The sequence below is a fragment of the Bactrocera neohumeralis genome, chromosome 5, assembly GCF_024586455.1.
Source record: "Bactrocera neohumeralis isolate Rockhampton chromosome 5, APGP_CSIRO_Bneo_wtdbg2-racon-allhic-juicebox.fasta_v2, whole genome shotgun sequence".
NCBI lineage: Eukaryota > Metazoa > Arthropoda > Insecta > Diptera > Tephritidae > Bactrocera > Bactrocera neohumeralis.
Window position 1 is genome coordinate 78,546,984 of NC_065922.1, and position 25,166 is coordinate 78,572,149.

Consider the following 25,166-nt stretch of genomic DNA (forward strand, 5'->3'; position numbering starts at 1 on the left):
TAGTTTAACCGTTGCACCAAATACTTGGCCCTCGTCTAATACATTATTAAGCATTGCGTGCCTGTGGCTTCAGGCATTTTCGGCACTTAAAATTGCTACCAAAAGAAACTCGGAACTGAATGGAGGGAAGCATTGGGTGTAGCTGTAAACACCATTATTTTTCATAATTAAAAATAATTAAGCCAATTTAAAAACCCTGCAGTCGCTGCTCTTAGCGGCGCTTACTTACATTGCTTCGAAGAAAAGTTATAAAAAAGTAAAATAGTATTTTATTTGCCTTATTTAATGACTGGTCGAGGTGAATAACATTTATGGGTTTCTGTTTTGATTCTGTATTTGAAGTGACAGTTGTTTATTTTTATTGGCCGCGTGTGCGGCTGCCGCACCCAACGACAGCGCCGCACCGAATTTTATATCTTCAGATTTCTTTCTCTCATTCACTCTTCTCTTGTGCTCTTCTGAAGTTTAAACTTTTCGTATATAGGTAAGCATATTCACAACCACGTGTCATTACTGGTCGAAAGGCAAGCAGCTGAGAGCATTTCATAACTCATAGTTCTGCCAAAATAATTTCTGGTGAAGCACCCCCTCGTTTCCTAAGCCAACAGCTGACCATGAGCAGTATTATGCTGTAAAACCTTGAAACATATACATACATATGTACTTGTCGCAATTTCGTCATGAACTGGAATTGTGCGCCATCTCGCTCGCCACTGTAAGGCTTACGCACCGCGTTGTGCCTTCCAGGAAGTTTAAACGCACGTTAGTGCGGTGTTGCAAAGTACACGCGTGCCTTATGACTTCCAACTGCGCTGTTGGAACAGTCGTACATTGGAAAACAAGCCCCATTTCCAGTGGAATACACTTGGGAGTGTTGCATGCCACTGCTTTGTCAAAGTTCTTGTGCCGTGACGAGGGCGGGGACCTCACTAACGCCGATGTGCTGCCCTGCACGTACACCCAACCCAGTGACGTGGCAAGAGGAGCAAGTCTTTTGCAACGCGGAGTATAACTGTTGCCTAGTTCTCGCAATTTTCGCTATTTTTTGTCGTGCTTTTTCGGCTATGCGCTTTTATACCGCCCCCGCCGTCGCAGCTGAGCGCACTTGCCTGCTGGTTTGGCTTTCGCGATTATCGACCGAACTGAGTGTAGGTCATGTCGCTTGTTGCACTGTTGGAAGTTTTGCTTTTTTTTGTGATTGTGCGACCGTGCGCTCCAATTCGCCGATTTAGGGTGCGAGGTGCGAAATATGCCTTACGTGTCGCATATATGTATGTATAGAGTATTTATACATTACCGGTTATGACACCGTCTCTCTCCTTTGTTTCTAAAATCTGCATTCGAGTGACTTCCTTCAATGCAGTATTTTTAGGCTTTTGATTCGCTTTTATTTTTGGTGGATATTTGTAATGATTAAATAATGTGGCGCTGTCTTTCTACTCTGTCTGCGGCTAAGCTTTGCATGCCACTATATTCTCATACATACATTCACATTTCAGTGCATGTCACGCCATTTTGCTTGCGGTTTATGTCGCTTTTCTAGAGTTTCACTGCATTTCTTTGCCCAACTATTCTGTTTTCCCCATTCGGTTGGCTGGCCGCCCATTTGCCGGGGCGCTGCAGTCAACGGCTGTTATTCTCAGACCGTTTTGGCAGATCCAAATACGCTGGCTTTTGTTATTGCCAAACAATTTAAAAAATTAGTTGCGTCAAACGTCATTAAAGTCCCCTCACAACCGCCACCCAAACGCCGCTAACGTAGGCAAACAATTTGGCATGTCAATATGTGTAATTAACAGCGTACATATACTTATATGTATGTACACTATTCTAATTTAATTAACTGCTTGCGCGATGCCGTGCGCAAGTAAATAACTATTTTGTTTTTGTTCTGTTTTTTTTTTGTGAAAATGACATCTGTATGTAAACAGTCTGTTGTTGTTTATCGCTTGGTTGTGACAGCTGGCGCTCAACAGCGCATCAAATACCTCAAACGATGGCAATTGAAATTGGAATTTGGGTGTTAGAATGATACCTTAATTTCTGCTAATTGTTCTTGTTTTGCCATGCACGTGCTATTTGTGTGTTTTGTGCTGAAAAGTGAGTGCAACAAGCGTGTGTGCGAAGGCCAAACTCATATATTGACAGATCGCGGTGCATAGCTCACCTTGAGCGCAATCGCATGCACGCCTCTATATATTCGCATGCTGCTATTTCTAATTTGCATATACTATATGTATTTATGTATGTATGTATATATCTGCAGCGCTTGCAACCGCACTTGCAAGTTTTCACTTGTCGCCAGCGGCTTGTCTTCTAAGCTTGAGGTCTCGTGCCTGGCGGCATACAAAGTTGTGCTATACTGCATGTAAGCCGCTCAACTCGTGTCTGCATTTTGACTCATACTACCTGTGGGCAGCATTCGCCTGTTTATACAAAATATTCGCATGAATTCGCGATTTTATTGCCTACAAATGATGCAAATTGCAAATTCAAACGGTGTGTGTAAGAAGACTTACTTAACGACCACGCGTACATACATATATACATATGTTTATATATTTATGTATGCAGGAGCTATATTCATACTTTCTATTAATAAGCATTGCTATTTTCAAAAAGGCGCGAATGGCTATATAAAATCGTTTACAAATACACGTTGCTTATTCATTCACGATTTATGTACATATATATACAAACATATAAGTATATATGTATATTATGTTTATTTTGATTTCTGCAAAGTGCAGGGGCCCAGCGGAAATTCCGCAAACAAAGGCTGACCGATGCATGCCAAGCGTTTGCAAATGATATTTTATCCATTTTACATCTTCCGCATTACAGTTAAATATGAAGGTTCAAGTTCCTTAGTTTTAAAGATATTAGTCTGAAATTTTGCACATAATCTTTTCTCACTAAGGAGCTGCTATAGCATATAGCTGTCATATAAACTAACCAGAAGGGTATTATAGCTTCGGTGCAATCGAAGTTAACATTTTTTCTTTTTTATTGTGAGCAGTTGCGAATTAATGAAATTCCATAGCCAGCAAAAAGCTGTGTGTTTTGTAATGCAACCCTTTTCACGCCCATTTCCGCATTATGCATCACATTGCAGCAAGTACCTTGAGAAAAAGACCTAGAAATGCTACATATGCGGTCTTTTTGTGTGGTCTTTCTCGACATTGGACTTATTGGACTTGCTAGGTCACCATTGCGGCAACGGAGTGATGGATTTGATCCTAGTAGTTTTTTCTGCTAACATTTCACATAGTCCAATCACACTTTCTTTCACTTTATAAAGGCTAATTACAGCTAGGCAACTCATAAAAGTAACTGAAAGCTTGCGAAAATTCTGTGTTTCAACGGCTGCTGAACATATTTTGTGTCTGTCTAATATATTCCACTGGCATTACAAATTTATGCATATTAATATACATACATAAGAGTTATAAACGTATTTTGTTGAAAGTAGCTTTTGCCTCTTTCATACACTCGCGCGAAAAGAATGCGGAAAGCCAACTTCTAGCTTCAGAGCGCTGGCAATTTCCAACATCTGCAGAGGGCGGCTGCCAATTAATATGCAACGCTATCTATTGGCGGCAAATAAACTGTGTATAGTATAACTGTAATATATGAGTACAGGCGAGTTTATTAGTTTCACATTTATTAAATCATAAATCACACGAGAAACAACGCAATATGACTGGTCGAAATCGAGATACAATATTTGTGTGCGTCAAATTGATAAAATTGTGTGCATGAAAAGCGAGTCCAAGAGCTGTCATCTAATTGCAATTTGCTTTTATTGTGCAATTTATTGGCACTAGACTGTCTTTATTTGCATATTGTCATGTACATACATATATACAAGTATATTATGGAATTGGGTGCATTTAGCCTCAAGGTGGGTGGTTACATGAGCGCCCGTTAACCAGTCAAATGTTGGAGAAATCAGTAAGCGCTGGAAAATTGCAGTTCAAGTTTATTAAAGCTGTGGATTGTGATTGCCTGTGAGTAAAGAATTCAAATTAAATTGCTGCGACACATGAGACTTCTTACATAATTAGAAGTAAACAGTTGTCTTTCGGTCTTTTATGAAGGCCATTTGGCGGTTACAATGAGTATGTAGTTTTGCAAAAGCATAATATTTGGTAGTCGAAAAAGGCTTTTCGTATTTCTCATCAAACTTCAACTTACTTTTTTTTAATTTATAATAATAAATAAATAGAAATTAGTGTAAAACTTTCAAAGATGTAAATCGAAATTTCCAGAACGGAAGCGAGCGAACCATTGTTGTGCTACACGAACTGATGCAGCATCGTTTCCGTAAACTTCGCAAATTTCTTTGGTGGCTTGCGTGGCATTCTTCCCTTTTTTATACAAAAAATTTAAAATATAGCGAATTTCTTCATTATTTTCACTCATTTTTGAATAGCTGTACCTTTTTTTCAACTACCCCGAATTTAATATTTTTTGGTTAAATTAAGCTTAAAATCTCACCTATATGGTATACAATGTGATTGCTAGCACGGGAGATGTACGACTGCAACGACATCTATTGACAAAATACGAAAAGACTTTTTCGACTACCCAATACATATGTATATAAAATGAGCTTGTATCGATTTTGAAATTTTAGTTTTCTAATAAAAATCAGTGTAATTCTCCCCTCTTTATTATATTCTAATTACAAAATCTCTATTTTAAGGGACTTAAGATTACTTCGACTGTCAAAAAAGTTGATTCGAATTACTTTCGTCGAATTTAGTTATTGCCACAAACTTGCATGTATGTCCATATGTATGTATGTGCGCACATGACATTAAATTTTTAAAATTGCACAGTCTCTACCACATGCACTTCATCTATGAACAAATGTAAATATATATGTATATATACATATGTATGTAGGTATGTATGTACTAATCCTTTTGAGTGCACATCAATCTTTTCCATTTATATTTAATTATCTAGACATATGTACATATGTACATATATACATTTATTATGCAATCGAAAGTTTCACTATGAGGTAGTTGGAGGCAGTGTGACAAATGTATATGCAAGCCTTTGACGCTGGGGGGAAGGCATAACGTGCGAAACTGGGTGAAGGCCAGCAAGCATTATTAAAACATGTCTATAAATGTTTACATGTCAGTCGTATTGTCAAGGCTTGGTGGAGCCGTATTTAACTGCAAAGCATTATTCTAACAAGCGACGCAACAATACGCATTTCATACTGCACTCAGCCTGTATACATATGTATGTATATGGCTGTATATATTCCTTTATAAGGGAGTCACCTTAGCAAAGAAGCAGCTTGTCTGCTTTCGTTATTAATTATAACTACTTTTTATAATCAAAATATGTGACTAAGGCGCAATTAAATACAAAAACCAAGTAAAGCAGCTGTGCTATTCTAGTATTGAAAACCAGTTCATGGTACCACTTATTATTATGCGAGTTTACTCAGTTCTGCTCCGCTCATTGTGTTCGGTTTGATTTCATGTCGTGGTCAATATAACTTCATGATTTTGTGCGGCAGCGAAAGCAAATTGCAGGTGTTATTAGTGGTGGTGGACGCGATTATTGATTACCGTTAATCTGCGTTGTAATTATATGTTTCTACCACACCCTTTTACTCTTCACCATATTTTCTATGGCGTTAGCTGAATAATATAACAGTAAACTGTTAAATAACCTTTGAATCCTTGAATCCTTCTACATATATCAAACCTTTTAGTTAAAATCAAAAGCGAATATTTTTTTGTATTAATAAGTATTTATTGTTTTATTTTCTTAGAAACAAATTCTTATCGTCTATGGTATATGTACGTTATACTTAGATATATTTTGTGTAGACATGTATAGGTTGTATACATTTAAAGCATTTCACTTAACAAATATTTTTATTTTAAGCAAACTAACTGTTTTTAAGTTACCTCGTACATATTTGTATATATAGATTGATGTATATTTAAGTAAAATTCAACACTCATAAATTATATAAAGCAGAAAACTTTAAGTTATACTTGGCAAGTCCATTTTTTATACAAAGTTCACACTATAACTAGCAGCTAGTAAATATCTAAAATTTGTTTCTTTTTCTTTATGAACTATAAATGAACTGTCACGAAAACTGGAACTCGGTTTCCTGGTTCCTAAGCTCCACATTTTCGTAAAAGTTCAAGTATAGATTTACAATATGTTTAAGAATCTGGTATGCGAATTTTTTTCTAATTTCTTAACAGCGCAATTCGGAAATGGCAGTTTCAAAGTTTTATAGTTTTCGTTTTTTCTATAAAATTTGGAAGCATATTTCCCTGAAAACCGTTTGAAACTTATTTTTTATTACCTCTTCTCACCCCTTTTGCTACCGGCTTCCCACTAAATAGTACTTTTTGTTGTAAATTTAATGAATAATTATTTAAGTGAAATAAATTTATTCGCTGTTACTAACACAACCAGTATCTCATATGGTTTCATATCACACTGTATTAGTTTTAATATAAAAATCTGTTGATTAAATTAGTATACTTTCAAAGTTCGAATAGTTTATAAAAATGTTTTTCATAAAATATAACTATTTTATTTGTTGAATGCAAAAATATACCCTGTATCTATAATATAATGTTTTTGTGTGATATTCCCTTACCAGACGTCGTATGAGGCCAAAAATAGCCAGTGTACCGATCGCCGTTGCCTGTGAAATTTCGCAAATGAGCACCGTTGAAGCGCATTTTTCTTTTCAACTAGCTGTCACCATTGCATTCGTTTGCCCAGATTCAGCTATTTACAAAATTTTTGGGCTGCTTGCCAATTTACGGCGCAATTTCTTGGCGCGCTCCCTCGTCTGTCTAGTCACCGCTTCTTTTCCAACTACCAATGCGGCTGTGTCCTTGCATTTGTGTTGGTCGCGTCAAGTACTGTATAGCCATAGTATGTCGCTACTGTGACAGCCTTCGCTTCCACTTTTCCTCCGCCTTGTTTCGCTCAACTAAAAGCAATGCGTACCAAACATCTAAAGCCAACATTGCTGCCACACGAAACCCAAAATATAGCTGAAAGCATGCAAAGCCTGTTCTGGTGCATTCATGCGGTCTTATCCTGGCGCGCTCTTCGAACTGAATCGTGAGGTTGAGCGACGCAGGAAATGCAGTCGTTTACGTGTTTTTCGACTGCGCCCAGTCGCTTCCGCTTGTTTTGGTTTATCTGCAGAGTCCGCAGTAGCGCCTGTTGTTGTTGGAGTTTTAGTACGTTTCTGCTGTAGCTTCTTGCCCGTTAGCAATTGACGTCTGTCGCCGCCGCCAAACAAGCTTGATCCATCCGAGCTGGAGTATAGCTCAATTGTCGACGTGGCGTCTATTTGAGCAACGATCGAGTGCTGCTCAGCGGCGGAGAGTTGCATTTTAGCAAATTTCTTATGGCAACGCTTGAGATTTGCACGCGTTAACGGCGCCGTGATGCGCCGCCCCAAGTGAGCGGCCAGTGAACTGGGCGCTGCATTGATACTGTTATCTTCGAACTTAGGCCAATCCTCTGCATCTTCAGCGACATCTGCTGCAACGATATCGCTTTCCTTGTGGGTTGTGGCGGTATCCGCCGACGCGCAGTCAACATCGCCTGCGGCCGAATGTCGTCTGCTTGCTCTACCTTCCGGACTGTCGGCCAACGAACGCTGCTGCGTTTCCCTATTGTGTTTAAAATTATTGTTTTCTGCTTTTGTTGTGCTGCCATCTTCATTAGGATAGCTGCCGCTACTGTTGCTGTTGTGAAGAACGCTTTCCCGTTCTCATGAACGCTTGGCGCTGTCCTTACGAAAGGACTTGCGTAGCTTATCGACCAAACGCAAATGAAATTTCGTGATATCGTTCTGGCTTTCCGTCGTATTTATTGTCTTGGGCGGACTGGAGGCCTGGCTAAAGGAACGTGTAGGCGAAAGTGCTCCAGCGGCAGACGAGTGCGAGGTACGCGATGCGTTACGGGGAAAGGCGCGCGATGATTGACAACGCTGCATCTGCATGCGATAGGTGTGTGAAGGTGATGTGGCGAAGCTCTCGGACTTGCATTCAGACACTTTGCGGACACGTCCATTGGCCGGCACACCCATGGCGGAAGACAGTGTGGGTGCGCCACCATTCGAGCTGGTTGTGGAGCACTCCGATGTTTTTCGTGAACGACTATCCTTATAGATATCGTAGTTATTCTTCATGACAGGCATCATAAAAGCCATTTCGAATGTGAATTTAATTTGTGCAAATCGCGATTTCAATGAATAAGTTAGAGAAAATTATTGACTAAACCGCAAACTGCAAAGGCACTCCACTAAAGCGAAGTTAATAATAATTATATTTGCGTTTGTAAGGTTTCTTCTAGAACCTTCCAATGACTTCGTTTCGCTTCACTTTTCCAGTGACGAATTGCAATGCACTTCGTTTATTCTCTGGCCATAAACATATGTATATACACAATCAGTCGCACTTCTACACTTTATATCTTTACTTCACAATGTCTTTTGTTGCTCTTGTAGTCGTATATATTGTCTTGTACATATGTATATTCACAATAAAGATTGATAGTATATAAGTCACTTTTAACCAGTTCGTTTTGTTTTGCTGGTGATTTTCTAATTTTCTTAGTCTTCACTATTTCTATTTCCGGCGTTTTGTTCTTATCTGCTCAAGAGTTCGACTCCGAATGAACGGCAAACGGTGGTGTGGTTGTATTTTATAGAAAATCCAACAATTGTGACGAACTGCAGTACTCCGTCACGGTAGGCTGGTGAGAGCCGCAATAGGTTGAAAATGAGAGAGCGAAATCGAAAAGGCAATGCAAATAGATAAATTACAAACACGCTATGTATACATATGTATGTACTGTTGCCGCATATATCTTGCGGATGTACATAGTATGTATGCGCATTGCTGAAAAATGCAGTTTTCTTATTTTCTCTATTGTTGATTTGATTTTCCGATGTAGCACTGTGTGTCTGTAAAATCGCTTGTCATTTGAGCGAATCTATGAGTTGATGGTGGTTTGCCTAAATACTTTGTAAAGTCGAATCTCAGAGAAACTTCTGTCACTGTTCTCTCCGAATTCGTTACACTGAGAAAAATATTAGATAAAACTGTTTTTAAAATTTCGACATTATGAGAAATAATGATTGTTTTGAAATGTATAAACTGACTACAATACTTATTGTGGAATTCTACCGTTAGAACTGGACTTTCCAAGACAGACGGTAACTCTTGACACTATTTTCTATACGCAAGAATTTTGATTACTGAGGTCCACTGTTACAATCAAAATGTAGGGCGATTAGGTCAAAACGCTTGTTATGGACAAATAATATGAATGCCATTCGAAGTCTATTGAGTGATCGCACATCTGTCTAGTCTATTGTTCCAAGAGTGTCCGGCACAGGCCTGATATTGGTCGGTGATCATCACAAGTTGGTGCGACTACAGCTGTGTTACACCGTCAATCACAGTCATCAAATCTAACTGTTGCACACAATACAAAAACATACATATGTATGTAAGTACAAATGAGTGCTTCTCCAACAAATCTGTTGTTGTACAGGTATGTTGTAGTAGGTCCACGGCGAGGGGTTTATGGTTTATGTAAGCATAGCAAATGTTATACTTAGCAACTCATTAGACACAGACACACACCGGAAAATTGAGTATGTACATTTATGGTAATATATACGATATGATGTAGAGCACCGAGTCGTTGTGCAGCCGATAAGTGATTGATTACGAAACCTCTTCAGGCTGTCAGCGCTCAAGTGGCGAAAACAAAATACTTGCAGATATTTTAAAACGATCAACAACGATATTTTTAAACAATGCTTTTTTTGTTGATATTTCAAAGCACATTTGCGATTATTCTATTCGAACTATTTTAGCAGCGATAATTGGCCCTTCAGCAGCTATGTATAGTTGAACTACGTACTGTAGACTGTCAGAAATGATCAACCAATGCAAATCTGATTGGCATTGATTCAAAATATATGCAACTAGTTGCAACGCTTCTGATCCTGCTGCATGCAAAGTGATACAGTAGCTTGAACATTGTACTACATACATACATACATATGTATGTATAATAAAATTGCATGTACCTACACACATAAATTGAAATTTGAGATTGAACCAGCCATCCAGTTCAGTTTTTTTTGCATGGAAACTCACGTTTGTGGAAAATTTTTTACTTACTCGTTGGCACTTGTGAATAACGGCGTAGTTATTCGCACAATTTTGGCGTTTCGGCACGATAACTTTGCTAGAATCAGCCAGCAATCGCACAGAGCAGCAAATACCTGTACCGTGAAAGATTTTCAAAGTGAATTCTATTTAAAAGGCAAACGCTTCTTTAGTTGTATTTGTCATTTAATGTTTTTTTCTGAGTTATACTTAAATGTATATAAGTTTTATATAATAATGAAGTGCATGAAGTCAATTACTTGCATATTATAAGTTCAAAATTTTGAAGCTTTTGCTTTACTTAATTCTTGGTTGGATTTTAACTAGAAATAAATAATAGTAAATACCGATTAACAACTTGTAATCGCTGCTTTAATTTTTTATTTATTTATTTTTTTATATTTTTTTTTTCTTATTTCTCGGATCGATACTTGATTGCTCGCATCTAAGTTTTCTCATTTGATTTATTGTTGATCCATTTATAATTTAATTTCATTTTTAAATAACCTTAATTGGTAATTAAATGCATTTCCAACAACTTAACTAATATGTGTATGTATGCACTCGTATGTATGTATGTATGTATGTATGTATGCATTTCGTCTGTAATAATTCGAATAACATTTTAATTATTATTGTAATAATTTTAATGGGATTTTAAGGACTCCATGAGCATGCACACATCTTCCGTTTGACAATAGCGCAACGGTAGTTCGGGTATGTGGTTTCGTGGTTCGCAAGTATGAGATTTATCAAAATTGTCTGACTTATTAAAAAACGTTTTTATATTTATGAACGAATCAAATCGTTTACTAGATTGAAAAAAAAAATAACAAGCATTTAGGGGAATATAGAAACACGTTGCTAATTTTACGATTTTAAGAAGACTTTCGAACTATACTATATACATATGTATATGTTGTGAACAGAACACCTCATTTCATAGCTGTGACATTTTGTTAGTTGAAATAGGAAATCAGTTAGAAAAAGTTGTTTCAAAATAGAAATATTGATGACAATGCTGAATATTGGTAGCATAGTTAGCCAAAACATAGCGCTAGAAAGCCGAAAATTTCGCACAACTTTAAGGCGAAGTTTAAGTAAGTGATTATCAGTCACAGTAGATACCAAAAGCTTTATTCAGCGGCCTCAAACGTAGCTTGGATTACTTGATCGGGAAAGGGCAGATTTATAACACTAGTGTACATTTTTTAATTGTTTACGCGTGGTGGTTTGGCGAGCAGCCAGTCACTGCAGGCTTTTTCATTTTAATTTGAGGGAGGACTTATGGGCGCCTAGTACACATGCTCGTGTTGCTTGTACGCTAACGTTACGGGGTTCAGGTTTTGTATGTTGTTATAAAAATACATGCATAAACATCTAGAACTTTGAATAGGATCTCTTTTGCTTACACTCTATTGAAAACAACAACAACAACGCTTACTTATTGATATTTTTCAAACAACTTTATCGGGTCCCGCGCAATTCCTAATCCTAAAGGAGCCAGTAATATCATAAGAAGTTTTCAAATCTTAGTTCCAAATTCCATTTGCTGCTAATCTGGTTACTAATATTTTAGTACTTTGGTATTATTTTATCTAATCCATCGAAGTTACTTGTGAAACTGGACGCGAACACCTTGAGAAACGGTTCATTAGCAAGGAAGAAAATTTTCGAACATTTAGATGCTGTGATTATTTTAAATTTTCGAAAGAATTCAGCAAGGTGTAATACTAAGCACTTGAATATTTCATTCAAAATATTTCTTTGTCTGTTTGGTTTTAGTGTTTTTCCTGTACACCAAAATTCATTAAAACTCTCAATTAACTAAGCTAATTCCATGTACTTATCGGCAAGTAATTGGTACAATATGTATGTATGTATGTATGAATGTAATTTGAATATGTATTAATGTATGTAAATATGTACTTGTAGTTGTAGTAGTTATAAATATTTATCCAAGCACTAGCTGATTTCATATTTGTAAAGTGATTAATAACTTCTGATATTAGAGCTTAAACAAAGTTCATATTATAAGTCTCTTTGTTCACAAGAAAAAGTATTCGACTTTCTATGTCACGCAAGGAACACTGCAGAGGTAGCAGCAGAAGCACGAAAATAACAAAATGCAGTGCTTAATATTATAATAAACTGAAGAGTGAAATTAAAAATTCCAAATATTGCCTGCTATCCATTCAATGTGTCTTGGTCCGATACCGATAGATGGCATTTTGAAATGATTAAAGGCTTAAGTTAATACAAAGAATTAGTCCTCAAGTAGATGTGTTTTTATACAAAAAGCATTAACATATTCTAAGCATCTGGTCGCCCCAACAAAACCTCACAAATTTAACTATTTAAATGTAGTTATATATTATAAATATTTTACTAGCTGATTTTAAAAGATAACTACGAGTTAAAACCGCGCTAACAAAACAGAAAGGCATTCGAGTGTTATCTAAGTAAGCTAAGAATTCCTCTTAAGAAATTTAACTTAAGAACTTAATACGCGTGAGTGGTGAATCCAGCAACTTGTTGTTGAAACGTCAACGGCCTCACTTGCGATTGTCTGGAAACTTTCGATTTCGGGGACTGTGCGAAACATCACGCCGCGGAAACTCGTCCAACTGAAAATAAAAAGCATGATCTTTATCAAGTGTGGATCTGTGAAAATACTTTTGTTCTGTAAATACCTTAGAGGAATTCCCTTTTAAGCGACTTGAACTTGCCCGTCGCATTGGCACGTCCATCTCGTCATCCGTGTAGCAACTATACTCACGCGACGAGTCACTAAAAACAACAATGAGTTAATGGTATATAAATCCATTTCGAGAAGTTACTACCCCATCAGTTACCTTGGTTCAATTCCATCTTGAGTATCGGGATCCAGTAATGGCAACATGTCCTCTCCTTGTTGTAGCAGATCAACACTGGTTATGGATTTGCTGCTTGTTACACCCTCCATCTCATCATCTGCAACGGCTGCGCTCGCGTTGTCGTCCGCTCCAGCGCCTGTGCCACCTTCACGTTTGGTTTCATGACACTCACATTGACAATCCTCCGGCTTCACATAGTTGTAATGAATTTTGCCATCCATTGTCACATCAGGTTGTGCTGGTTGATGGTCATGTCCATGACTATGTGTATGCGTCTGGGGCTGCGATATATGTTGAACACTCGAAGTGGTGGCATGAACTCGGCTGCTGCTGGTGCTAGTTACAACACCGTCTTTGGGTAAAACCGTGATTCGTTTTGGTGGCTTGCGCTTTTCTGGTATGTTTTCGAAATCTATCCAGTGTCCGGAGAGTTTTCGTTGTGTTGTTGTTGTGCCCGACGTTGGTGTGATTTGTGTTTGCGTGGTCTGCACGGTAGTTGTTGTCGCTTTGCTGACAGCAACTTTGGTTTTGATATCCAACTCGGGTTGTGTCTGCTTCTGCAGCAATTGTTTATTGGAGTCCTTACGTTCCAAATTTGACGAAGTAGCACGAAGACCTTCTTCGGCAAACTCAAACCAGGACTTGCCGCTGGTATTAGATGGTCGTCGAGGGGACTTTGCGCTTTGTACTCGCTCTTTTGTAGAGTCTTTTCGTGGCAAACTTATTCGTAGTTTTTCACCACGAACTGGAACTGAACCGCTAAGTTCGTGTGCTTGTTCCTGAGGTGTAACTATTCCACAATATTCTTCTAAGTGTGAAGGATTCAGTGGTGTAGTTGAGCGTGGTCGTTCCACGGGACATGTTTTCAATTCCATATTGGCTCGATCTTTCATGGGAACAAGTGGCACACCATGTGCACGTTCCTCTGGTAACGTGGTTGGCACATAAGGAAGCTCATCAAAAGACTCTTGCGACACGAGTCCTGTGCTTTCATGGTCTTCAATTGTCCCAACATGACGAGGCAAATGTCGGCGCTTAGGATCGGCTGCAGCTGACGAGCCGCCAGCTAGGTCCGAGTCTCGTTCGCTTTCAGATGATTCGACTGGTTCATCGGTTGAAGGCATTGATTGTCTTTCTGTTCCGACATGAGAGCCCTGTGAGCGACGTGTGGGTGTAGAGGTTCGAGGTGGTTTAACGGGCGTTTGTTTTCCGGAGCGATCTACAGGTGACTGTGATTGTGAGCGCGGTACACGTTGTGTGGGCGTTGGCGAACGACTTCCAGCCACGGATGAAGTAGTTGGGGGAGGTGATGGTGAAGGAGCTGTAGATGGTGGTGGTGGTTGAGGCAGTGTCGGTTTCCGTTGCTGATGTTGCTTTGATAACTTTTGGTCGTCGCGCTGTTCTGCGACGTGAACAATCGCATCCTCCGTGCTGTCACCATGTTTTGGTTCCGAAACACTTTGCCTTTTAGGTTTTCGTGGCACATTCTCATGATACTTTTTTCGCACATCGAAATTTTCCAAGTAACGTGAATGTCGTTGATTCACAATCCCACCACCAGCATCTGCATCGTCTTCGGAAGTAGAACGTGATTTTCTCCGTGGTTCCTCATGAGATTCCTTACGACGCATAACCACTGCAGTCACTGTTGTTTGCACAATATGCTTTTCATCTTCTGATGTGGAAATCGATTTCTGCCGCCGAGCTGAAATCTCCGTAGAGGTCCGTCGTTTCGGCGGCAATTTCATAGACTCTTTAGATTCTTGTATTTTTGTTGAAGCATTCAATTCCACTTCTTCCTCTGAGCGACGGATTACTGTGCCTTGCCTGTGTAAAGTCTCTGAGCCAGGGCTTTCTATTATTGTCTCTTGAACCTGCTCTGAAAGTTGGCTGGATTGACTTTCGGTTTTAGAAATACTAAATTGTGTAGAAAATATTGGATCCTGACTACCTGAACCTAAACGTGTGGTGAAAAGTAATCGACGCTTTTCTTTTGTATGTTCATTTTCAGGCTGAACTTGTGTAATGTTTACATTGACTGTAGCTACAGTCTCAACAATCTTTGTTTCACCGCCACTATCCACAGAGGGTAAACGATGAATTTCAGCTTCCGCTGCCATGCCATTTTCTTGCACAACATTTTCTTTAACATTGGCCAAATTTGAACGAATATTGACTTTTATAGCACTTGCATAGCTGGTTTCAGAACCAGCTGTCTCCTGTGAGTCCTGTGAGCTATACTTGTTCACTTCTAAGCTCCATGTACGTTCTTTATTGTCATCTTCCTGTGAAAGAGTGTGTATTGCATCAAGATTTTCGAGGCGTTGTAGTTTTTCCACCTGTTGTGAACGTGGTTGCGATTGGCCACTACCTGAAGATCCACTTCCTGAACCTTTACGAGCGCCCACTGGTTTCAAAGCAGCAGCGGCCGCTGCAAGCTGGCTAGCAGTTATTGCAGTTGGAACCGGACGCATCGGCTCGGCATTGAGTTGTTGTATACCGTGCAATAGCTTGCGTGCCTCTTTTTCCTCTGGTGGGGTATGAAGAGGTATGTGTATTACGCCTTCCACAGGTTCATCGTAATAACGTAACCTACTGGCAGGGCGAGATCCACCTCCAGTGGTAGTCGATGATGGAGTGTGTGACTTACTGCGCATTTGTTGCATCTGTTGCTGAAGCTCATGCCCATCGATAGGTGAGGAGCTCTTCGAAGATTTAGCATCGGCGCCTGCATTACTTCCACGTTTTCCTGGTTTGAAAATCGCTAAAACGGATTTCTGTTTACTTGGCGTAACGTTTTGTGACTGCGGCGTTGGGCGTTCTTTACTTTTACTGCGGGATCGTGAACGTTCACGGGGTGAATCAGGTGAGTCTTTACCGCCTAGTCGAAACAGCGAACTAAATGAACTCTTTCTCGAAACTGAAACAGTGGCTGGTGAAGGTGAACGACTACCATGTGTATCCTTAGTCAAAGCACCGTGTCGCGTAGGCTTAGGACTAGCCGTGGGTGTAAGCCGATTTTCATCCACAGCGGTCCGACCTAAACTTAATGAAGCAGGCTTCTTTTGACTTCGCGAATAAAGCGGAGCAATGCTGTTAGGAGCCTCCACAATTTTCTCATGGGGGGCAATACCTTTGTCGTTATACATATAGTCAGGCTTCAGGTTAATGCGTATATACTCGGTGCCGCTGGGTGTTTTTCCAATTACCATTTGTCCAGGGCTTTTATTACTTCTTCGCTGAGCCCCCATAACTGGCTTTGCAACACCACCAGGTGCAATGGCTACAGCATTGGGTCGCTCTGCTTTCTTAGTACTTTTCATTGGCGGTTTAGCTTCACCGTTTGATAGCGATGTCGGCTTCTTCTTCGGTGAACTTTCCACTGTAATACCTTCCGCCAAAACAGCCTGTGTTGGATCGTGCTTACGTGACAGCAAAACTTGCTCAAGTAATTCAACAGTCGGTGGCTCAATGGTGGTTGAAACTCGACCGTCCACTACGTTTTCCAAAGGCTTTGGACCACAAAATGATGTCTCCAAAAGCATGCGATGAGGTGAAGGCGAACGTGAAACGCCCGATACCGCTGAGAGTCGACTCACAGCCGAACCCTGACTGCCAACGCTAGATATGCGACTTGTGCGTCCGGAAATACAAAGCAATGCAGCGACCTCGGAACTGGCCGAGTCTTTGCGCTGGTGCTGTTGCAAATAGCTTTGATGATCGTCGAATTTGAAGATGTGCGGGGAGGAGCGTTTCACTTGCTAAAAAAAAAAAAGAAACACAATGTAAGTGTAAAAAGTTAAGTGGAGAAAGAACAGTGAAAGAAAATAAATGAGTGCGAGTATGTCCAAAACCGGTTGCTCCACCTGTACCTGTAGTCTACAAGCTTATTATGAGCAAACAGCCTCTAGTAGGCGATCACTTACAATTGAATTTTAATTACCAAAGCCAAGCCAAGTGGTCTTACTGACAGACAAGCAATACAATAAGTTGTCAAGAACCACTGCAGAAATCCTGCAACTCACTGCCACGGTATAGTAGACAATGTCGTAAATGATACCCAGTCTATGTTGACTGTTGATGAATTTACAAAACTCTGGCAGACAGTTCGGAAGGACACAAGCGAGATAAGTGAATGAAAAAGATGAACAGAGAAACATTGCTGACTTATTGAATTAAGGACAAACAGTAAACTGAGGTGAGGACTACAACAAACAAAAAATGGCAGATACAAGAGTAGAATATGAAGGCGAAATTAAGTTATAAAAGTCTTGATGAAGCCGGCACAAGCTACTGTGCTGATGTTGAGGGCAGTGTGAGGGAGTTGGGGACCAGTTGAAACCCTGATTGTCCTTTAAAAGCGCACTGCCTTGATATAAAGAATGGAGTTCATAAAATTTATGACTCAAAGTTATATATCTACAACTCTCAACAACACATATTATCAATTTTCTGGTTATAGAACCATATAAATGGTTCTCTTATCGTTTCTTCAGTTGGGTAAGAGCCAACAACGCAAACAATAACAGTGGCACAATAAAAATTCACAAAATGTCGTGCGAAGGCAAACCCAACTATGCCATTTACTAAGTTTTTCCAGCGTTAACCTACATTTAGGCGTCGCAACCGAGGAGTGGGCAGCAGATGTACACACATGCATGTATGTAATGGTGTGTGTCTTTCCTGCAATATCCATGTTTTTTTGTTGCATGGGAATTTCGGAAGGGTTTTAATTTTCAATCGATCAGCTCGCCAAACACAATTGCACAGTAAAGTAGACCAACTGATTCGAGGCCGTGCGTGTCATCAGCCTTGCAATATCTGAATGATTTTAACGTTCACCATGGCGCTGCAACATTTTCGTTTTCCTCCTCATACAGATGTGTAAATAACTGTTTATATATGTATGAATGGCATGCTCCACTTATTCTACCACATACAAATGCGAGTATTATGTGGTATAGCGACAAGCCTATAGATCGATTCTCTGTCTACAAATTTATATAAAGTCCTTTCCTTTTCGCCCAAACAAGCGCAGTTCTAAAATGCAGGATGCGACTTTAGCATTGGAGCAACTTTTCACTCAAGATAACGGTTAAAAATTGTAACGAGTAAGTAACAAATAGTTTGAAATTACCTGCTGTTGTTGTATCTTCTCCTGCTCCTCTTTCTTCTGCTCCGGATCCATAAAGTACAATTCCTCGGTTGAGCTTCGTAGCTCCAGGGCGCCCTCTTCGCGAAAGCCCAGTCCGATTGTTTCCTGTAGGGTGCCAGTGCCAACCTTCATTTGATTATCATTTTTATTGCAAAACATGTACAACAAAAAAATCAAAACGCGACAACAATTTTGAAAACCAAAAACAAAGTCAAAAGCGCGAATATATAACGACGATTTTTGTGGAATTTAATGGCATTATAGACAAAGCGGAGTGAACCCAAAAGTATGCAACAACAAAAAGAGAGTGTGGATGAGCGGGTCACGGAGCGTGTACCAATTTGCACATAAAACAAGGCGGCAAATGAAGGACGTGTATATGTATATTTAATAAAAGGGATGAATAGAAGCATGTAAAGGAAGAAGAAGAAAAGAGAAAAGCAAAGAAAAATTTACTTTCCAAGTGTCAGTGTCGAAAGTGATTTACACATACACACATATAGTCTTATGCATATGTATGTATTAAGTGCGCGTGACTTTATAATTATGTATGTGTGTGTGTGTGTGTGCGACGCGTTGTGTTTACACTTTTACAAGATTGAACGCTCGCAAGCACAGATGTGTTCAAATTGGTGACATATGTATGTATGTAAATGCTCACGTGCGTGTATGTATGGGACATTAGTGTTCGTGTGTACATTAATTGCTTTACAACAATAACAATAATAATAATCTACTAATCCCATGCGTCGTTACTAAATTATCAGCCGCGTTCTGACAGATGTGTGAATGTCGAGCTCGGCTGGGCAGCGGTGCGGCAAAGGAATGCGGGTGCGCAATTAGTAGGCATTCAAATGTCAGATGATAAGTTGCAGGCTATGTCTTTGTGTGTGTGGGTGCTTTTGATAGGGTTGTGTCGTTGAAATCCGAGAAACGTGGCAACTTTTTATGGCGTCGTAAGCAAATTAAGTTAATTTAATTAAATTAATTAAGTAAAATTTGCCTAAAGACGGCAATTACACTTTTGAAATGAGTCGAGGCGTGAGAACGCGATGAAGAACTGAAGTCTTATTTATGATTGGCGTCTGCCATAAAAAAATGCTAAAATGTCTTTCAATAAATGCAAAACTTAACTTCGACTTCTTGAGTGCTTTATGGCGGTGCTCCCATTTACACTGCAGTGAAGATCAGAACTTTTCACAACCATTGAGTGCTGCTACGGTGACTGCCAGTTGAGTGGGTCATACACTTTATACTTTATACTAATTTTCCTTCGCCCACACAACATCAACTGTGCTTTGCGAAAAGTAAATTTTCCGTCGCTTGCTTTCAATTGGCTCCTGTGCTCCACAAGTCCTACGTATATGTGTATTTGTGCACAATTAATTTTAAGCGCTGCTGTAAAACTTCAGCAACAGGCAATGAAAGTCGTGCACTCCCTCCGAAGTGCACTCACTCAGCCATGATACAATATTTGAGGTTGGTGCATGTGTTGATGTTCGGCCAGGACAGCGGTCGGGTACTTTTAACGTCAGCCTGGTTAGTTCTATCACATTTAGGGCACACAGCAAAACAATCGTCCGAAAACAATTGCTGACAGTGGAGGGAAAGCAGTGCAGGCGACCACACAACAAGCGCAGTAGCTGAAATATCACAATTGCAACTTGTACTTGCCACCAACAAGCAATGGTAGAAATAATACAAGCTAACTGTTAACAATAATAGCTTGTCATCCTGTTTTTCTACATAGCGGAAATTCGGTTTGTTTTAAGTTGTTATTCTCTTGCCTTTGCCTTTATTTGCACTGGTGCTTGACTTTGGTTTGAGAACCGTCGAATGAGTTTACACATTTCTAAAGTGGGTCACGTTAACAGTTTCTTGACACATTCCAAAGACAGCCAGAAAACAATCACCTATAAAAAACTTGTGACAGAAATTTTCATAAATATAACTTTCGCAAAAGTTTAAGGGAAAGCCCTCTCTCGACGAACAAAAACGAAACTCTATAAGTCACTCATTATTCCCGTCCTGCAACATCTGATAAGTCGACGTTGCGAGTTTTCGAGAGAAAGGTTCAGCGAAAGATTTATGGTCCTTTGCGCGTTGGCCTCGGCGAATATCGTATTCGATGGAACGATGAGCTGTATGAGATATACGACGACAATGACATAGTTCAGCGAATAAAGAGACAGCGGCTACGCTGGCTAGGTCATGTCGTCCGAATGGACGAAAACACTCCAGCTCTGAAAGTATTCGACGCGGTACCCGCCGGGGGAAGCAGAGGAACAAGAAGACCTCCACTCCGTTGGAAAGACCAGGTGGAGAAAGGATCTGGCTTCGCTTGGAATCTCCAATTGGCGCCATTTTGCGAAGAGAAGAAATGACTGGTGCGCTGTTGTTAATTCGGCTATAACCGCGTAACGGTAACCGGTTTCTACGCAAGTAAAGATGAAGAAGAAAGTTTAAGGAAAATAACAGTATAGAGGGCAACGTGAAATGTCTTTACAAGTTTCGCAAACACAATAGAGTGATTGTGTCTAGGAAGGTTAATTGTTTTGGGTTCAGTATGATAGTGTTTAGGTCACCCGTCGCAGTTATCTACGCTGAGACGGCAAAAATTCGGAGATTTTGAAGATCCTCATCGTCATACAATCCGTACAGCCAATTTGATAGGCAGGCCAAAGTAGAGAGATGTCAGATCGGCTAAACGTCGTGTTAATATTTTGATACCATGAACATACACACCATATGTAATTCTAAAACTCTCATCTAAAAAATCTGCGACATCAACAACCTAAATGCACTTTCAATATAACCAGCACTATGCATTCTTTCTTTTGGTCTGCCTTGTGCTATATTCTGATTGTAGCTGGTCCACTTTCTAACTGAACTCATTAACCCACAAAATGAACGAATGAGCAGAAGGAAAGGTGCAAGAAAGTGAAGCCCATACACCAACCGTGCACAGTGCGACTGCTATTAAAGAACAGGCGAGCGGGTGAAGCAGCTCAAAAACATGCAGAAAATCATGTTGGAGGGGAAGGATGCAAATGCAGAGCTTTAATGTTGGAAGTTGTGTTGTTGTTAACGACTGACGACAGCAACGGGAAGTAAATTCAATAACGGCAGTTAGACATTAATGTGTGCTCTTTTGTGCGACGCGACAAGATGTGAATGTGTATGAGTAGAAATGTGCGATAATTACGGCAAGAACGAGGGAAAATTTCAAGCAAAAACTGCAAACATTCGCTCACCCACTCAATTCTAAAGCAAAACCCAACTGGCGTTACTTTGAACTTCTACATTGTCCGGCTTACACACTAGCTCGCACTCACACACAGCGACATCAAGCCTCATGCACATTTACTATACATACATATGTACATATTTACAAATCGCATTTCTCGCATTATCATCACCTGTTCGAACACATTCTCGGGACTGCTTTCCCGGCTGTCCTCTTCGTGATGCGATGACGACGATGCACGACTTAGTTCGATGCGGGGCGTGGATGGTGTGGCAAGTGTAGTGGCTCCCTTATACGCTCCTCCTACTCCAGCCGCCAGCTGCTGATGCTGCGTTTGAGGCTGACCAACAGTGTCGCCGCCACCTGCTGTAGTGCTGGCGGAAATGGTCGCCTTTAAAAGAGGTGGTCGCCTCGTATTGTTGCCTTCGTGTTTAGTTCTATTGCTTGGGCTGACTGCAGCGGCGGCAGCGATGGCGTCTGTTGCAACTACAGCACTTCCCGACAACGATACGGCAATACTAGGTTGTTCTGCTTGGGCATTTCTTGCTTTCCCTATTGCGGTTGCTGTGTCCGCAGCTGTTTTATTAATGTGCTCGCGTGGCTCCATCTGTGCAGAAGAGAAATATGAGTTGCAAAAAAAATAAAAACAACGTTGTGTATTTTAATGAGTCGTTAATTTGAGATCAATTTATGTCGAAGTACATAATTAATGACTATTTATAAACTTCAATTCGACACAGCTGTGCTAGAGTCTCAATTTATAAAGTAAACGATAGTGGCTCGACGCAGGGGAACTTAACTTAACGCCACCCCAAAGTGTACTTCTCTAACATTTAAGAAAACTAACTTTTGCTAGAGTTTTATTTGTAGAGCCAAGACAAGAAGGGTCTTTCAGCGCAACGCAACGGTAAATAGAAATAATATTTCAAGTATATGTGTGTTCATCAGCTTTTTCACAAAAAGTTTGCCAATGCATTTCCATTTTCCATACACTTGTGAGTGGTGCTTCCGGTGTTGTCATTGCTTTATAGATTTCATCCTTGAGCATGTCAGCTAATGGCGGCGTATTTAATAGCACGACATAATTTTATTTATAGCTCAACATTCCCGCATATCTATACAGAGTTTTTGTAATTAAATTGATTTCCTTCACTTCCGATTTTCGAAGCTTTCAACGAATCTGAAACTTGCCACTTTCGAAACTTTGCAATTTAATTAACTGTCAAAGGAAAACGCACAGATAACGTCACTGGAAGCCACAACAACGCCGCTGGCTGAGCAAAATTCACTGGTTACATATTCAAAAGAAATTTCTTTTCCACTTTTGCCACTTCACATTACAAAGAACACATGCATTAAGGGCTTTCTTAGCATCTTTTGCTAGTTCACCTTTTACTGTATTTGGTTTTATCGATAATTTGTGGCAAAAAGACCTTACAACTTTCAATCGTCGTAAGGATTTTCACAACTCTTTGAACTTGTACTCTTCTAGGCCAGTTTAGGCACATAAATTTGACTAAAAATTGTCTCGTCTTGCCTCGGCAGCTCTCACCGCGACACCCTCACCACTTATTGTCGTTTTGACTACGGTTTCGAGTTGCATTGCAATTCACTAGACGAAGTGAAGCGAATCAAATATTGAAGTGCAATATAAGACTTCTTCAATTATATTCGCGTTTTTATTCCTTTTCAAAAGTGTTGAACTTTACAATACACTAATTTTTTGCTTTGCCTGTGTCTCATATATTTTTATATTCGTGTGAGTGAACAAGCTCATGCTTTATTGTTGCTGTGTGGGAAATTTCAGCTCAACTGCACTTGAGCTCATACAGAAGCCTTGGATTAGACACTTCGCAGAGCGCCGAGTTTTGTACTGCTTAGGCGCCCAAATTTATATTCTTGAATTTTACACATAACTATTTTTTTGGAAGAAACAATAATGCAGACTGCCGTCGAAGGATTGCACGCGCACGAGAAATATAGAGCTCAAGTTGTTTTTCAGTTTCAGGGTACACACAAATTTTCGGTCAGCAAATTTTTGGACACCAGCTCTGCATAGCCCCTGCACAGGAAAAACCAATTCACGCACATAGCAAGCTTGAGGCTTTCACATGCAAATGTTGCCAATTGCACATGTATTTGTTGTCAATTTAAGTGCCTCCATTTAATTTGTATTGGATTTTTGATTAGTTAAAGTAGCTGTTAAAGCGCCTAGAAGTAGGCAAAGGGTACACATACCGCTTTCACAGTAGATATGTGCGGTGGTGACGAAGGAGGTGGCAATGAAGTTCACCACTTCCAGACGAGCCCAGCGACTGCGAATCCTGTAGCTGCTTCACGCACGCACCGAACACCAACTGACAGCCAGCGCTTGTCAGCGGCGACGACAGCTTGTCTGGCGACTGGGCATGTGAGCTTTGCTGGGAAGCCCGCGTGCTTTTCGAATACACACCTGCTGGCGACCAGTCGCTTTAGAACTTGCACATAGCCGCGCATAAAGCGTGCCATTGTCGGTGGGTGTGTGTGGCCACACAGCTGTTGGTTGCAACGTTTCGGCAGCTTTTCTGTTGAATTCATAAGCTTTTGTTCAGCACATTGTCAGCTATGGCAGCATTTTGCACGATTGCTGAAGAGAGATATAAATATTGTGGCAGAAGAGAGTAACGTAAACCTTTTGTTTACATTCGCATGTGACAATCGGCCCTTCTGCGCATTGTTTTCGTTGGGTTTGCGGTGGCCCTCTCTTTTTGACAACCGCGGGCACGTGACTTTGAATTCGAGTGACAAAAAGCGTTGGGTGGCGCGTGTGAGTATGCAACGAATTATCTTTAAATAAAGCAATAACTCGCGCCGGAGTTCGCAGACGCACTGGCGTCTAAGCACTGTGACGGTTTTCTTTTTTTTCATAAGAATACTTCAGAAACTCGAAATTCTACGTAGCAATCGAGTTGCTGTACAATGAAGTATATACATACATACAAAAGTAAAATTAAGCTTTCAAAAGTATGTGATCTATTTCGGTTGTTGCATGCGACAAGCGACTTACCAACATCTCGCCATTGCTGTGAATGTCCTTGGCAAGCGCTTCATGTTCCTGCGACGCATTGAACTTCGTTGAACCCGAGATAGACGCTGCTGGCATAACTGCTGCTGCTGTGGCTGAGCTGCTGCTTGTCATAGCGCTTGTTGTGCTGGTGTGGGCCGTGTTGCCCGCTGCTGCCGTGTCCTCAAACGACTTCTCGAACGATGCAATTGGCGCGGCGCCGAGCCGCTTCTGTTTTCGCGCATCCATTTCGGACGCCCTGACTTCTTAGCAGTTATGACTTTTATTTCGCTGCTTTTATTGTAGATTTGTATGTGATATGATTTGTAGCACTAAAATGTTGTACGCACAAATGCTGCGTTTTTCATTGAACGTTTTTATGAGCATCTGGATGTGCGCGTCGAATGTGTAACATTTAGGTCATCACAGTCACTAAATGACTCATGGCTTGAACGCAGAAAGTTTACTCTAACTTAAAATATATTTATTTTGCATTTTTATTTTTTTCTGCATTTCGGTAGTGATTTTAAATAATTTTATTTTCGTCTTTTCTAAATGCATCCAAGTCACTGCCTTCAACACAACGGCATTCAATTTTTTTTGTCAGTCACGTCTGCACTGAGGCCGCTGTGTTGCT

The 25,166-nt window shown here is 40.2% G+C and overlaps 2 protein-coding genes across 4 annotated transcripts; both read right to left on the reverse strand.

The window, feature by feature from the left end:
* Nucleotides 1-6,240: 6,240 nt before the first annotated feature.
* On the reverse strand, nt 6,241-8,708 carry LOC126760296 (uncharacterized). The gene has a single exon (XM_050475831.1). The coding sequence runs from the start codon at nt 8,231-8,233 to the stop codon at nt 7,793-7,795; it is 441 nt and encodes a 146-aa protein (XP_050331788.1). The 5' UTR covers nt 8,234-8,708; the 3' UTR covers nt 6,241-7,792.
* Nucleotides 8,709-10,373: 1,665 nt separating this feature from the next.
* Nucleotides 10,374-25,159, reverse strand: LOC126760266 (uncharacterized). 3 transcript variants are annotated; one of them, XM_050475770.1, is made up of 6 exons: nt 24,533-25,159; nt 21,659-22,093; nt 18,222-18,344; nt 13,064-16,845; nt 12,902-12,998; nt 10,374-12,835 (listed from the first exon to the last, which is right to left on the reverse strand). In XM_050475770.1, exons 1-6 carry the CDS (start codon nt 24,776-24,778, stop codon nt 12,764-12,766), a joined length of 4,755 nt encoding a protein of 1,584 aa, XP_050331727.1. In that variant the 5' UTR covers nt 24,779-25,159; the 3' UTR covers nt 10,374-12,763. The 3 variants fall into 3 exon arrangements, with proteins under 3 accessions (XP_050331727.1, XP_050331726.1, XP_050331728.1); XM_050475769.1 differs by having other exon boundaries at nt 18,222-18,365; XM_050475771.1 differs by lacking the exon at nt 24,533-25,159 and adding an exon at nt 23,725-23,858 and having other exon boundaries at nt 18,222-18,365.
* Nucleotides 25,160-25,166: the final 7 nt, after the last annotated feature.

Excerpts from the sequence above, each read along its gene's own strand:
- LOC126760296 (XM_050475831.1), bottom strand. The coding sequence starts at position 8,233 with ATGGCTTTTATGATGCCTGTCATGAAGAATAACTACGATATCTATAAG.
- LOC126760266 (XM_050475769.1), bottom strand. The coding sequence starts at position 24,778 with ATGGATGCGCGAAAACAGAAGCGGCTCGGCGCCGCGCCAATTGCATCG. Across the intron at positions 16,846-18,221 it reads AGAAGATACAACAACAGCAG|CAAGTGAAACGCTCCTCCCC; the intron begins GTAATTTCAAAC and ends TTTTTTTTTTAG. Across the intron at positions 12,836-12,901 it reads TAAAAGGGAATTCCTCTAAG|TTGGACGAGTTTCCGCGGCG; the intron begins GTATTTACAGAA and ends TTTTATTTTCAG.